Raw genomic sequence first — 15,929 nt, forward strand, 5'->3', positions numbered from 1 at the left:
TTCCTCCCTTTTTTTTGGAGGGAAGAAAATGTTGTTGTTATATTATTTCTTAATTCTGTGTATATATATAACTTCTTACATTTACCAGTGGGACTAACAGAAACATTAAAAAGTCAAAACAATATTTTATAAAATATTATAAAAAATAATTATCAGTTAATAATAAATCAGTAGACTCAGGAAACAAGTGAAGAATTCAGTTTACACTACCCGAAATATACGGAATTACAGTCCATTATTCTCAACTGTTAATATCAGTAAACTTTTTAAAAAATGTTTTAATAATCAAAAAAAGAGGAAATATAAAAAAGAAAAACAAATAAAAGCAAACAAAACGTATTAAAATACAAATATCAGTTCAGGTGTTAAATGCAATCTTAAACTTTGACCATACAGAATAATACTGGTCCATCTTTCCATTCCATTCTGAGCCAGTTCATAAGCAGAGAGCGAAAACAGTGTCCAGTAAAATGATCAGCTTTTTGCTGAACTAGAAAGATATACTCAGATCACGAATGCTCTGACATACACTTTGTTTTCTATTTATCGATCCACCAAAAGTCAGTATGAATGCTTAGAAGAAGCAATAATAATAAATAATGAAAATAAAAATAATTATATCAAGCATATTATTTAATCCACTAATAATAGTGCCTCATTTGTCAAGTTTTTAAAGTCAGCTGAAATTTCCAACTGACGTTGCTTTATCAGACTATTAATAAGCAAATGATATTGAACAGCTATTCTAAAATCTGGCATTGTGTTATATATTTCCTTCATTATCAAGTAATGAGTACTATATCCTGAAATATAGCAATGAGAATCATATTTTACTCTACATGCCATGATCAATTTGTTCATTAAATATGGTTCTTAAGTAACCTAGTTATAACAATAATCAATTATAAGCAATAACAATTTTCCTATTTTTGTAAAAGCAAATTTTAAATACAGATGTTTAAGAAGACATTTGAATGTACAGTCAGTGTGGAATCTTGACTAATGGGAAATTAAAAGTCTGCACGCTGTTGTACTATACGGAACCCCATAATTTTTCCTTTAAATCATCATTCCAATTTTAATAAATAAAATATAAATAATACTCCTGCTGCTTAATCCTTATGATACATCAAATTAATTTTCATGAAAATTCTTTGTCACAATAAATATTTATTCTTAACAGAGCCATTTTAGAACCAAGTAACTATCAGCATACAGACACAAAATAAATCATTAATTTTGCCCTAGTCTTAGATTTCACCTGGTCCAATGAGACCTTAACTGCACTGAATAGCCAAGCTGACCAACAAATGCACAAGGATTTTTTGTCCTACCCGAAAACTATCAGTGAACAGAGAAAATAAGTCCTGTTAAAAGACTGTTATGTAAAACAAGACTGCATTTTGAATGCACCACTTGAAGAAAGAGTATTTGTGCTTGCAAATAAGACAGATTCTACAAGCTGTTGCTCTTGCTTGCCAGCATTCACATGCAAATAAAACAGATGCGTGTACCTACATGTACACACACCTATCCCATTTGAGATATTTGACATTGAACCCAGATTTATCATATAGAAAGATGTTACTCTCACCTCACCAATTACAGATTGCACTAGACACAGTACTAATGAATATATACAAATACATGCATTGCTCTGAGGAGCTGGATATATAATCCCTTTAATTTTGGAAATGCTCTTTCCCACTTCTTTAAATCATGTAAACTGCCAAGGAGTCAGCTTGAATGCTTCCTTAATGAAAGCAAATTAACATAGGTTTTTCACAATAAAGTCTTTTTGCACTTAAGAGTCTTCAGCAGACTTCCAGAAATGAAATGTTATTTAAAATATTATAGCCTATTTGACTGGTGGCTAGACTTTTTCCCATTTATTAAACAGATACAAATTTTAAAAAAATAGAGTGTGGAAAGAAAGAAGACCAACCTTCACAATGTACATCGCTCCAGGTCCTAGGATCTTCTCATTTGAATGCAGCCATCCTTGGGGTACTTTGTTGGCAGTGCTACCACGTTGATTCCAGTCCTCACCTCCCAGGTACATTTCCTCTGACCATGGTTTTTTTCCTGTATTCATCTTGCTCTTGTCCTGCTGAGAAGACAGGGTGGCAGAAGCAAGGCTACATGTGTTGTCTGAAGTCTCTGCTGCTGAGCTACCCTGCAACTTGGAGACAGCAAGCTCTTTCACTGCAGAGGAGAGGTTCTTGACACCCCAAAGGCTGCCTGTGGAGGAGAGTTTTAAGTGGGACGCTTTAGGCACAAGAGTGGAAAGGGTGGTGGGTCCATCATGCTCCTTCTGGAGATTCTCAGGTGAGGCCAGATATGGTGAAGATGCTGAAGTGGTATCTGTTGATGAGACCTTGCTGTTTATGGACCAGTTGTGGACAATATCATCAATTGATGTCACCGAATCATTCCTGAAGCGGTTATACTTGGAACGTTGAAGCATGCCCTTCTATCTGGAATCTTGCATATGTTCTGGCAAACCAGGAAACTCCTCTACTAACATAGCAGATGATTCAGGGTATCAAAGATGGTCAGTAAAAATGTGGCCATGGGGAGGAGCTTGAGTTTTTTTAAGAAAAAATGAAAGGAATTTTGTTTAAGATTCCATGTTAAGGCTAGGCAAAGCGGTAATTTTCTGTGCAAGAGAAAGATCCCAGTCCAGCTCAGAGCTGCCAAGTCTCTCACAGCAAAAGCATGACTCACACAAATGAGAAGGACCCTTTTCAACAAAAGGCTCAGTGAATGCTGCAAAGCACTTCCTGTAAGGAAAAAAAATCCACCCACTTACAGCACACTACCTCCAATCAATTCTCACATTTCCTTTCCCTATTTGAAACAGATATTTAGCCTGCCTGCCTGCCTGCCTGCCTGCCTGCCTTACTTCCTTCTATATAGGTGGATGTCTGCAATGGCTCAAAGCAATTGCATTAACTTTTTTCCCTATGCAAAGTACCATCCTATTCCAATGACTTTGTAAAATATGCCCCAGCATTCAACTATCCAAAACACAAAGCAATGCTACAAATTCTGTATAGTAAAGAATCTCTCTCTCTCTTTCTCTCCCTCTTTTTTTTCAGGAAAACTGACTATCAACTAAAATAGCCATATATTTGGCACCATAATCACCAAACGGCAGTCTTTCTTTCAAAACCATGATCTTCTGATCCTGATATTTTTAATGCTGATATTTTTATTCAGTGTTGTACTGTATGAAAAACATATGGCTTAAATAATTTACACACACACACACACACACACATGCATATTTACTTTAATCTAGAAATGCTAACTGAAAAATATTTAAGACGAAATAGTAATGCCCCCCCTCCAAAATGAAAATAAATCCATTAATAAGCATTTTGATTCTCATCAATAATTATAAAAGATATATAAAATCCCTCATATGAAGAGATAAGCAACACACCAACATTTAAAATATATGTAATATATTTATTGTAAACATGCAAAATGTAACATTGCTACAGAAAGCTAATCTTGCTAATGATTCATTAAATTAATGTATTTATATTTTAAACTATGATTTTGAATAATTATACTGAAAAGGCAAATATCAGAATAATCCTACTGCAACTTAAACAAAAGCAAAAAAGAGAACTGCAGCATACAACTTAATAAATTATCCAGAGAGTATATGACAGTTTTCTCAGAGTAAAGGCTGAATTACAGAAAAAGCAATCACACAATAGCATCTTTCAAGGCAGGTATTTAATGAGACAAACTGATGATACATAAATGAAGGCAGCACCTCTGATCCCAGCAGTGATGAATGAAAATGTCCCATTCATTGTAAAAAGCAAATTTCTAGTGATCTGCAGAATAGCCTTTCATCACACTGCAAACCTGCTACAGCTCCCACATGCATTCATTTTTTCCCTTCCTCCTGCTACCCTAGCAACAGCAAATATTCATGGTATAGATCATTTCTGATCTTGTATTCTGCAATAAGCCGCAATCTCTGTCATTCAGAAATTATTCCCCTCATGAAAAGTAGACTTTTTAAAAACCTGGAAAATATGAATGGATTTCTGTATATGTGAATGAAAGAGCTGGCTAGCATACCAGCGTTTCTGTGAATGAAGCAGGGCCTGGCAGGCTCTACCAGGCTGCAATTCCTTGGATGCTAGCTATATGAACCAATAAGATGCAGCCAGGATGACTCATTCAACAAAGGCTTGCTAAATAGTGGAAGATTCCATTTCACACGTAGGTAAGATACTTCTATATGTATACAATCCACTACTAGCAATCAATACATATCTCTATGTAAATAATGAATACTGCAATGTTTTTTTCACCTTTGTGTGTGTGTGTGTCTGTGTGTGTGTGAGTGTGTGTGTTTCTCAAAACTCATTTAGTTGGTTTATGTTTTCTGAACACGGAAAGAAATTCATACATACCTTGATGCTTATGAATCCACCTTGCAAGGTACACTGGATGCTGGGCATGATCCAAGCCTTGCATGGAGCAGAAAGATTACCTGGGCAGAAAGATTATTGGGACTTTGGAGTGATGGTAAAGGTGAGTAAGAAGGGGATGTGGAAATGTATACAATTATGCATGAGATGGAGAAGTAAATTGTTTTTCTCCTAATATTAAAACTCAGATAAACCAACCAGATTGTACTTCATGCGATGCATAGTCATTTCACGCTACTGAATTCAGTGTTACAAAATGGTTACAGCAAATAACCTTAAGTGGCTTTAAAAAGGAATTAGACAACTTTATGAGGGGTAGGTCTACAAATGGCTATTAATCAAGATGGCCATAGGCTATCTGTAGCTTGAAAAGCACCATCTCTCCCGATACTGATTGCAGTGAAAGATCTGTGTCATTCAAGGCCTTCCTGTCAATGTTCCAAGAATAATCTGGTCATACAAAAATAGGAGGCTGAAGTGGCAGCACCTCTGAGCTGATTGGAAAGGACTGTTTATATCTTCTTAATGCATTGTATGTGCACTTGGCATGCCATGACATTTCAACATATGTGCTAATTCTACAGGCCCAGGCAGATTCACCTAGCAGTTTTACTTGTCTCTGCTATATTGAAGCAGCAAAGAACAGTGAGACAGTGTGGATCTTCTCCTGCCACCTTATTTCAGACTGGCATGGACACTTATATAATTATCTTGACTATTTTTTTGTGTTTACAAATAAATATGCTAAAAGATATAAATATTTATCACAACTTGGAGAGTACTATCGAAATGTAGTTCACTGTACTTGAGGCTCTACTTGTTCTCAGAATTTAGAGCACTAGGTGATACCGCTGTCCACGGTGGGGAAGATAATGCTACATTTTTCTCAATAGCTGTCTGACTGAATTTTGTAGAAACTTTTTTAAAAATCTTTGGGCATTTCAAAGATTTATTTGAATCTTTTCATTTAACTTGGTATATCTCTGGCTGAGAATTTACTCTTACCATTTTTGAGAACCTGTTTTTACCTCAGACTAGCATTAAAGATGCCTTCCTAAAATCCTTGTTTTTGCTTTCTTGGTTTGCCAGGTCAGTGGGACTTGACAAGTGTGATGCTAATATGAAGTACGAAAAAAGGAATTTTGGTGTAATTATAAAGTAAAAGAGGCTGTGGATGAGGAGGAAAATGCATGTCAGAGAATGATTGCTGCAAAAATCGAGGATAAAATAAAGCTATCACATAATGTATGTATAGAGACAAAAAAAATTGCAAAGAATGTAGTCAAAGGGATTGAGGAATGGTTAAAATTAAAAGAGGGAGAGAAAGCACAGAGCGATGTTGACAGAAATAAAAAATAAAAGTGACGAATTATCTGGGATGGAACTGAAGTGAAGGAATACAGAAGGGGTATGTTAGAGATTTGTATGGGGGATGAAAAAATGAATACTGTAAATGTTAGTGATCAAGAAAAAAATGATGGAAAGGAAATCATACAGGATGTGAGAATATTAAAAATGGCTAAGGCTACATGAATGGATGATACAACAGGAGAAATATTAAAATATGAATGTGGTTTGCTTATGGAAGAGCTGAATGCTTGTGGTAATGTTACTGAGGTGCTATTGTTAAGGACAAGAATCTGTGTGTCCTTTTGTACACAGACCAAAATGATTTTCAGTGCATGTTAGATAGCGTGAACAATAAGAGTATGGATCTGAAAACTAATATATCAAAGACCAAAGTACTTGACAGGGGGAATGGAGTGAACAATTGCAAGTTATGTATAAATGGATAAAAGCTAAAATATACCTTGGTAGAATGTTTACTAAAAATGGAGAAATGGATATAGAACTTTTCAAACATACAAATTCTAAGAAGGAAAGTGGTGGGTCATATGTGGTCTGTCATGAGGCATGGATATTTCACAAAGTGAAAAGGGCTACATATAAGAATGGACTTCTTCACACTTCGTTATATAGAAGCGAGAACTGGGCATGTCGGAAGATGGTGAATCAGAAGAGAGCAGATAAAAAAATTAATGGGTGCTGAATGAATATGGATTGCATACAAAAAGTAAGCAGTAAGAAAGAAGTATGTTTGGGTGGTTATTCATATAGAGAGAATGAATGAGGACTGAATCACAAAACAAATATGTGAAGGAAAAGTAAATGGGTTGAAGAAGAGGAAGAGGAAGACAAGAAAGTAAGATGGAGTTGAGTTCCTTAAAAAGCAAGAGGTGAAAAGTCTGAAGAGCAAAAGGCAATGTATGAAGCAGTGTATGGATATGATGGAAGCCAGTACGTTTTGCAAGAATAAAAAGCTCTGGAGAGGTATAATGAAATGTTTGGTATAAACAAGATTTAGCTGTATTTCCTTCTCTTTTTCTGATCTCTTGCTTTAATTTTTTTGGTTTAGTATTTCATATTCCTTTTCTCTGTTTTTCATAATGCTTACCCTGGAATGGTAAAGGATAAGGCTGAAGGGTTTCTATGTACGTGTGCATACCTATGTACAGGGAAAACAAATTCCCACAGATCCACTTCTAAGATCCCTTTTCTTCACAATAGGTGATTCTCTCAGTTCTCTTTACTGGATCTCACACTAAAATTCCTACCCTCCCACGCTTTCGTATCTTCAGTGTGTGCGTGCTCTCTTTCTCTGTATCCATTCAGCCTATGTCTCTCAGAGGTTCAGATGAAGTTTCTGCTTTAACACAGCCAGTGCCTTATTCATAAGGCCTTTTAAAGATGCTGAAGGGCCTGAGGCTCCACTCCTGTTTTCTTCCCACTGCTTCCTCCACCACTGAATTTTTCCTCATTGTTTTTTCTTCTTTTCAACCAAAAACCCAGGGACTGGGAGTGTTTGGGGGAATCTAAGTGGGTGTTTTCCTGCTTTGACCAAAAATATTGATCCATACAATCATTTTAAATCCTGAATTACATGATCAATGGCCCCCCACCCCCAGTGAGGGCCCAGAGCAATTGTTTCTCCCTTTAAAAAGGCTCTGATTAATCATATTTTAGGGGTTAGAGGGTCTACATGATACTATTTTACAATTGCAATCTTCCAAGTACTCATTTCTACCACTTTCATCATAGATTACCTTACCAAAGTGGGATAGACTTGGAAATGTAGATAAGGGAAAGAAACTTCATGGCTGGAGCACAGCAGGAGACTATGGAAGAGGTTTCCTGTACCATTTTTTCCTTTCCTCCTGTTCAACAATACATACACTCCTTATTTAATTATTTATTTATTGCTCACATTTATATGGCTGCCCATCTCATACAAGGTGACTCTGGGCAGTGTAGCTAACAAAGTAAAAATATTGGAGATTGGTTTTGTTTTCTTTCTTCCTGTTTTGTACTCTGAGCTTGGTAGCAAGGGGTGAGTTGTGGCTTTCTGCAAAAACAGAGTTTGAGCCAAAAGAGTTTGAGCCACTCCCCGCCCCCCCATGCATAATTTAAAAGAAGAAAAAGGGCCAACAGAGAATTTCCTTCCTCCCCACCCCAAATGATTTAGAGGGAAAATATCAGTGAGAGAATTCCTGAAGCAATACATCCCCAATGCATGTATGGTAGATAGGCCTTATTTTGATTGGGACTTCACACAGTTCCTTGGGGGGGGAAAAGGTAAAAATAGAGAAAGGTTAATGCCATTAATATAAACAAGGTGATGTTTCTGTGGTATTACAAAGCTGTCTAGACTTTATTATGAAGTGGATTGTAAATGTTGGAAATGTTAACAAATCAGCATGCCTCAATTAGCATGTAAATTGACTTTGCTACAAGGATGCAACTCTCCATACTTGTTAGAGGAAGCTGTTTGTTGCCACTCCCACTTCTTCTCTCTCTCTCTTCCTTCTTCTTCACCATTGGGAGCTAAGCACACAGCTGTGCGCTGCTCCATCTCTCTGGGCGCCATGCAGTGGGCCTGGAATTCCCCTTTCCACACACAGCTCTTAGCAGCTATAGGGCTAAGAGATCACTAAGTATAGGAAAAGAACAGAAGAAGCAACGGACATCATTTTTCACAAAAGATGGATGTGACTGAACCAAAGAATAAAGTCAGTAAGTGTCATGAGCACTGATGGTGAGCAGGAGGGGGCCCCTATCCAGGGGGGGAAATGCATACGTAGTACTGAAGAGTTAAGCAGCCATTCAAAGAGACACAGAACAGACCCGCCTTGACTTTTGGGGTTTATCTGTCTGGGTTTTTCCCACGCTTCTTCAGTTTGTTAGGATTTTCTGTCTTATGTAGCAGCAATAAACACTAGAGACTATTCCTCGTCTCAGCGTGGTTTCCTGACTGATATCAATCCTAACAAACTCCTACTCCCATTGAAAGAGGGAGGAACTAACTAACTAAATAAATAAATAAATGAGAGACATTTGGGAAAATGTCTTTGGAAAACCAGGAAATTTGGCAAGCCATCCAACAACTCGCAGCAGCCCTGCAACAATCTACCAACAACAAGTAGATCTCCAGATCAACACATTACAAGCAGCTATGCTACAGCAGTTACAACAACCAGCTCCGGTTAACCCACAACCGGTGCCAGCAGCAGCAGCAGGCAGACAAACAGAGGACCTATTTACAAGAGTCAGAGCTCAGCAACAACAGGACCCATATGCCAGGGCCAGGATGGATGACCTCCAGAGGGGCCTGCAAGACACTGCCTCCCCATTTAATGCGGAAGCAGGAATCCTCTGGCATAGCGGGTGATTATACATTCCCCCTTCAATGAGGGAAGAAGTACTGAGACTTTGCCATGACCATCAAACGGCAGGCCACGGAGGTGTTTTCAAAACTCTCCATAGAGCTCTGAGAGTCTACTGGTGGCCTAAGATGACTGCAGACATAAAGGGTTATGTTGCTTCTTGTCATACCTGTAGACGAGCCAAGCCTCTCCCAGGGAAGCCCACGGGACTCTTACAACCCCTACCCACCCCCAGTAGGCCTTGGGATACAATTTCCATGGATTTCATCACTGATTTACCCCCAGTCCAGGGGCTGACATCCATACTAGTGGTGGTGGACCTTTTCACTAGAACGGTGCATTTTATTCCTTGCAAGGGCCTCCCATCTGCGCAAGCCACAGCACAGTTGTTTATGGACCATGTTTTTAGGTATAGAGGCATGATAAATCACTTGGTGAGTGACAGAGGCCCTCAGTTCACTTCCAGGTTCTGGAGGGCCCTTTTCCAGTCATTAGGGGTCCAGATCCACCTATCATCATCGCATCATCCGGCTAGTAATGGGCAAGCTGAGAAAATTAACCAATGGTTACAGCAGTATCTCAGGTGTTACACCACTTATCAGCAAGACAATTGGCCAGCCCTGCTCCTCATGGCAGAATTTACTTATAACAACTCTGTGCAATCCTCTACCAAGATGTCCCCTTTCCAGGCACTCTACGGGGTTAACCCTCAGGTGTTGCCCACCTCCTCCCAGCAGGGAACTGTTCCAGCCACGGCTGATTTTCTTAAAGAGCAACAAGCCGCACAGGAGTTGTTAAAGGAGCAGCTGAACAGGGCAAAGAGTGCTTACAAGAGAGCTGCAGATGCTCACAGACAAGAGGGGCCAGCGATTGCAGTAGGAGACAAAGTATGGCTCTCTACCAAGTTTTTGACCTCTACCAGGCCCTCCAAGAAGTTGGACTCTAAGTTTGTGAGCCCTTTCACTGTGGTACAGCAGATAAATCCAGTGGCTTATCGTTTACAGCTGCCAGCATCCATGAAAGTCCATCCAGTGTTTCACAGAGCCTTGCTAGCCAAAGACCCTCCCCCAAGTACCTTACGATCGCAAATGCCCCGTCAGGCTCTGTCTGAGACCCAATAAAAACACAGACGCTAGAGTAGACTTTAGGTTCTGGTTTTATTTAGGACTAGAGTGCATGCCCTTAGAAAGCTGAGAGTGAGGGGAGCACGCTGGAACGGGATTTAAATAGCCCGCGCCGGTCAGCGCTCCACCCCACCTTACCCCAAGTGCACCCCACGAGTCCCATCAGTTCGTGCTTGCCAGGTGAGAGGTCGTCCAGCCCCCCTGCACCCCGGGCATCGCCTCGATCGCCTTCCCATGCGGTGATGTTCCATTGCCGGGTGATCAGGCTTCTAATTCCTCGAAAGCCCAGGCGCGCCCTTCCAAACCTCGCCTGTTCAGTTGTTATTCAATTTCTTGTCAGTTACCTTTTATTGTTGCTTCCTGGGTTGCTGGCCTCGGTCGTTACTTTGTTTCTTTAGACCCATTGCTGCTTTTTGTGTTTCTCTATTGCCCTTGTCTTATCAGCCAGGGATCCATATTCTTGTATTGTCATGCGAGCCATTGCGATGTCACAAACATCGCAACGGTGATCATGACACCCCCCCCACCTCCAGTAATTGTGGAGGGGGAAGAGGAATATGAAGTCGAGGAGATTCTGGACTCTAGGAGGAGGCGAAGGGACATCCAATATTTAATACACTGGAAAGGGTACCCTGAGGAAGAGCGCACATGGGAAAATGCCAGAGATGTGCATGCACCAGCGCTGGTTCAACGATTCCATCAGCTTTTCCCTCACAAACCCAAGCCTCGCACTACCAGAGATTCTTCAGTTTGTTAGGATTTTCTGTCTTACATAGCAGCAATAAACACTAGAGAACTATTCCTCGTCTCAGTGTGGTTTCCTGACTGTTAGGACAGTAAGACTCTTTTTACTTAACTTAAGCCTACTTTGTCTAAGCGTGTGATTCTTTATGCTTGGGAGGGCTAAGTGTGTAAGATCAATAACCTGTGTTTCTCTGATGTGCTCATTAAAGCTATTTAAGATAATATTCTTTTTCTGTGCACAGCTTCTCCTCTGTGTTAAACTCTGCTCCATTCTGTGGTCCTAGCAGGCCACTAAATGGCTTCAGTAAAATTGACTAGAGAACCATCATTTCCAAGGAATGGAACAAGACAACTTCCAGTGCAGTGCAGATTGTCCATAAGTACAAATACAGTTGCCATCCTCTAGCTCTGTCCTGCAGGCACTGTTTGAAAATTAAACATACATTTCAAATAGTAACCTTACTATTAGTGCAGATTATCATTTAAATTTAAAAAGTCCTTCAGTGCATCTGTATTAGGAACACACAAAGGAAAACCTAAAGCCAGCAAATTTAAGAGCTTCAAAACTTCAAAGTGAGCAACAGCGAAAGAGAATGAACTGAACATTGGCTGTGGCAAAACAGAAATGTAGGAAAAGATACACATTGCTATCTCCGTGATGTCCACTCACTGTTGATAGACTAGCGCGAGGTATGCCTGCCAAAAGAGAAGCAGAGGCCTAAATGTGGGTGGTCACACTGCATTTGCACAAGCTCTATCTTGATCTCCTTTGCTGCCCTTAAGGGTGGTGGTACAGTAGATGTTTTTCCATCACTGAAATCAATGTAAGGGAGCTGGCAAGGCAGTCAGCTTCGCAACAGTCTTGGGAAGTCCTCTCAAAGAAATAGCATCCTTTATGGGCCCTTGAAAGAAAATATTAGCTTTGCCAACAGTTCACCCACACAAACACACCTTTTTCTGGTGATCCTTATTATAACACTTCATCAAACAGGCAGAAATGTAGTAGGTGACATTTCCCCTCATTTTTTGTGGGAGGGGGGGCATAAAATTCCAGTGAGCCCAAGAATGTTGGCAGAATTATTTTTTATTTTTATTTAAAATAAGCATTGGTCCACCATAAAAATATTGGCACGTTCCACTTCTAAAAAGTGGCCTACCTCATGGGATTGTTGTGGGCACATCACAAATTATAAAGCATCCTGCAAATTGAAAATAGTTTTTTTTTAAGTAGGAAAGATAAGATGTTCTTGTTGGCAGAGTGCTAGAAAGCATTTGTCCCAGGAGAGATCGGAAAAGTCACACACCAGGTATTTCTATAAAAATAATTTTATTTACAGAAAGCAAACATATTTACAGGCTCTCAGTGAGAGCTGCTTAACTCTCTACATGCCTACACAGAAGGGAAACTGAAACTAAAACAAGTCCAGGCAAGTTCTTCTCCCAGGTGCAAAAATTAACATCCAAAAAGAGGACAATTAAATTCAACCTCTTCACCCAGCCAAAATGATTAGTTACCATAGTAACCTTAATCTATAGTAGAAAACATATTAACAGTTCTGACTGCAGAGCCTTTTTTTTTTAAGCAACACGTGGTAATTGTAGAAAGGCCAGTGTGTAAATGTAACTCTGCAGTAAAGACAACTACTGAACATCTCAAAAATTGATTTCTTTTTCTGTATGCTTAATGAGAGCTAGAAAGTTCATTTGTATTTAGCATAGGAAGAAATATATATATTTTAAAAGTTTACCAGACACACCTCTGGTAAATTCTGTCAGATGCTAGATCATTATCGGTGACTTCTAAGTTTTAAAGCAGTGGATTCGCCTTGAAATGGATCCAGATTTTGAACAAGCAGTTAGAACAGCAGAAGACCAAGGCTGTTCTTCTAGCTCTGCAAAAACCTTGCACAGAGTTTTGAGTGAATCGATGTGGTTGGAGAAGAAAAGGTATGGGGGATTCTCCTGGACTCACGGCTCCTGCTCAAAGAGCAGGTGGCAGCTGTGGCCAGGGGAGCCTTTGCACAACTTTGTGTTGTGCACTAGCTCCGCCCCTTCCTGGATCGTGAGTCCCTCCGAACAGTCACTCATGCCTTGGTCACCTCCCGCATAGACTACTGTAATGCGCTCTACACGGAGCTACCTTTGAAGAGTATCCGGAAGCTGCAGCTGGTCCAGAATGCGGCCACGCAGGCAGTCTTGGGAGCCCCAAGGAGGGCACATATAACACCATTGCTGGGTGAGCTGCATTGGGTACCAGTTTGCTTCCAGGTCCAATTCAAGGTTATCACCTTTAAAGCCCTACATGGCATGGGTCCAGGTTACCTGAGGAACCACCTCACCCCCAACACATTGAACTGTCCCACCTGGTCAAGCAGAGAGGGTGTGCTACGGATCCTGTCCATGAAGGATTGCTTATTGGCAGGATCCAGAAGGAGGGCCTTCTCTGCTATGGCACCCGCTGTATTGGAACTGCTTACCCACAGCGATAAAACAGGACCCACTCTCCCGGCCTTCCAGAAGGGGGTGAAAACATGGCTATGCAGGGCCACAACTGGGGGGGGCAAGCGGGGCATGTGCTCTGGGCACCACGCTGGGGAGGTGTCAAAATGAGCACTGGGGGGGGGTGCCAAAATGGGCGTGGAATCCATGTTTGCCCTGGGTGACACAGACCCTAGTTGCGCCCCTGTGGCTATGCCACCTCACTGGGTGGGAGGGGGGATAGCCATTCTTGGGGGTGGCTGGTACTGTGATTGTGCCAAGTACAAAACCTTACTGCCATCTTGAATTTTACATTTTATATCTGGTATTTTTTATATTTTTAATTGGTTTTTATGTATATTTATCTTCAGGAAAGGATTGTTACCTTGTCATGGTGCTGGAGCTTGAGCACCTCAATGATGCCATGAGCTAAACCGTGAAGGGCCACCCAAGACGGGAAGGTCATGAAAGAGAGGTCAGACTAAATGCGATCCCTGGGGAAGGTATTGGCAACCCACCCCAGTATTCTTGCCGTGAAAACTAAATGGATCAGTACAACCAGAGATATGTCGGTATACCATCGGAAGATGAGACCCCCAGGTCGGAAGATGGTCAAAATGCTACTGGGGAGGAACAGAGGATGAGTTCAACTAGCCCCAGACGTGATGACGCAGCTAGCTCAAAGCCGAAAGGACGGCTAGCGGCCGACGGTGCTGGTGGTGAACGGCGAATTCGATGTTCTAAGGATCAACACACCATTGGAACCTGGAATGTAAGATCTATGAGCCAGGGCAAATTGGATGTGGTTATTGGTGAGATGTCAAGATTAAAGATAGACATTCTGGGCGTCAGTGAACTGAAATGGACTGGAATGGGCCACTTCATATCAAATGACCACCAGATCTACTACTGTGGACAAGAGGACCACAGAAGAAATGGCGTAGCCTTCATAATTAATAGTAAAGTGGCTAAAGCAGTGCTTGGATACAATCCAAAAAACAATAGAATGATCTCAGTTCGAATTCAGGGCAAGCCATCTAACATCACAGTGATCCAAATATACGCCCCAACCACAGATGCTGAAGAAGCTGAAGTAGAGCAGTTCTATGAGGATCTGCAGCACCTACTGGACAACATGCCTAAAAGAGATGTTATTTTCATCATGGGAGACTGGAATGCTAAGGTGGGCAGTCAAATGACACCTGGAATTACAGGTAAGCATGGCCTGGGAGAACAAAACGAAGCAGGACATAGGCTGATAGAATTTTGCCAAGACAACTCACTCTGCATAACAAACACTCTCTTCCAACAACCTAAGAGACGGCTTTATACATGGACTTCACCAGATGGACAACACCGAAATCAGATTGACTACATCCTTTGCAGCCAAAGGTGGCAGACATCTATACAGTCGGTAAAAACAAGACCTGGAGCTGACTGTAGTTCAGATCACGAACTTCTTCTTGCACAATTTAGGATCAGACTAAAGAGATTAGGGAAGATCCACAGATCAGCTAGATATGAGCTCACTAATATTCCTAAGGAATATGCAGTGGAGGTGAAGAATAGATTTAAGGGACTGGACTTAGTAGATAGGGTCCCGGAAGAACTCTGGACAGAAGTTCACAACATTGTTCAGGAGGTGGCAACAAAATACATCCCAAAGAAAGAGAAAACCAAGAAGGCAAAATGGCTGTCTGCTGAGACACTAGAAGTAGCCCAAGAAAGAAGGAAAGCAAAAGGCAACAGTGATAGGGGGAGATATGCCCAATTAAATGCAAAATTCCAGAGGTTAGCCAGAAGGGATAAGGAATTATTTTTAAACAAGCAATGCGTGGAAGTGGAAGAAGACAATAGAATAGGAAGGACAAGAGACCTCTTCCAGAAAATTAGAAACATCAGAGGTAAATTCCAGGCAAAAATGGGTATGATCAAAAACAAAGATAGCAAGGACCTAACAGAAGAAGAAGAGATCAAGAAAAGGTGGCAAGAATATACAGAAGACCTGTATAGGAAGGATAACAATATCAGGGATAGCTTTGACCGTGTGGTCAGTGAGCTAGAGCAGACATCCTGAAGAGTGAGGTTGAATGGGCCTTAAGAAGCATTGCTAAGAACAAGGCAGCAGGAGACGACGGCATCCCAGATGAACTGTTCAAAATCTTGCGAGATGATGCTGTCAAGGTAATGCATGCTATATGCCAGCAAATTTGGAAAACACAAGAATGGCCATCAGACTGGAAAAAAATCAGCTTATATCCCCATACCAAAAAAGGGAAACACTAAAGAATGTTCAAACTATCGAACAGTGGCACTCATTTCACATGCCAGTAAGGTAATGCTCAAGATCCTGCAAGGTAGACTTCAGCAATTCATGGAGCGAGAATTGCTGGGTTTAGAAA

General features: G+C 40.7%; 1 protein-coding gene across 1 annotated transcript in view; it reads right to left on the minus strand.

Moving 5' to 3' along the window:
* The window catches only part of SHC3 (SHC adaptor protein 3), a 38,927-nt gene extending 36,232 nt beyond the window's left edge, over positions 1 to 2,695 (minus strand). Inside the window, exon 1 of the mRNA XM_063295238.1 lies at positions 1,946 to 2,695. Within this exon, the coding sequence (XP_063151308.1) occupies positions 1,946 to 2,467 (522 nt within the window). The 5' untranslated portion in view covers positions 2,468 to 2,695. The remainder of the gene's footprint in view (positions 1 to 1,945) is intronic.
* Positions 2,696 to 15,929: the final 13,234 nt, after the last annotated feature.

The sequence above is a fragment of the Candoia aspera genome, chromosome 2 (assembly GCF_035149785.1).
Source record: "Candoia aspera isolate rCanAsp1 chromosome 2, rCanAsp1.hap2, whole genome shotgun sequence".
Taxonomy (NCBI): domain Eukaryota; kingdom Metazoa; phylum Chordata; class Lepidosauria; order Squamata; family Boidae; genus Candoia; species Candoia aspera.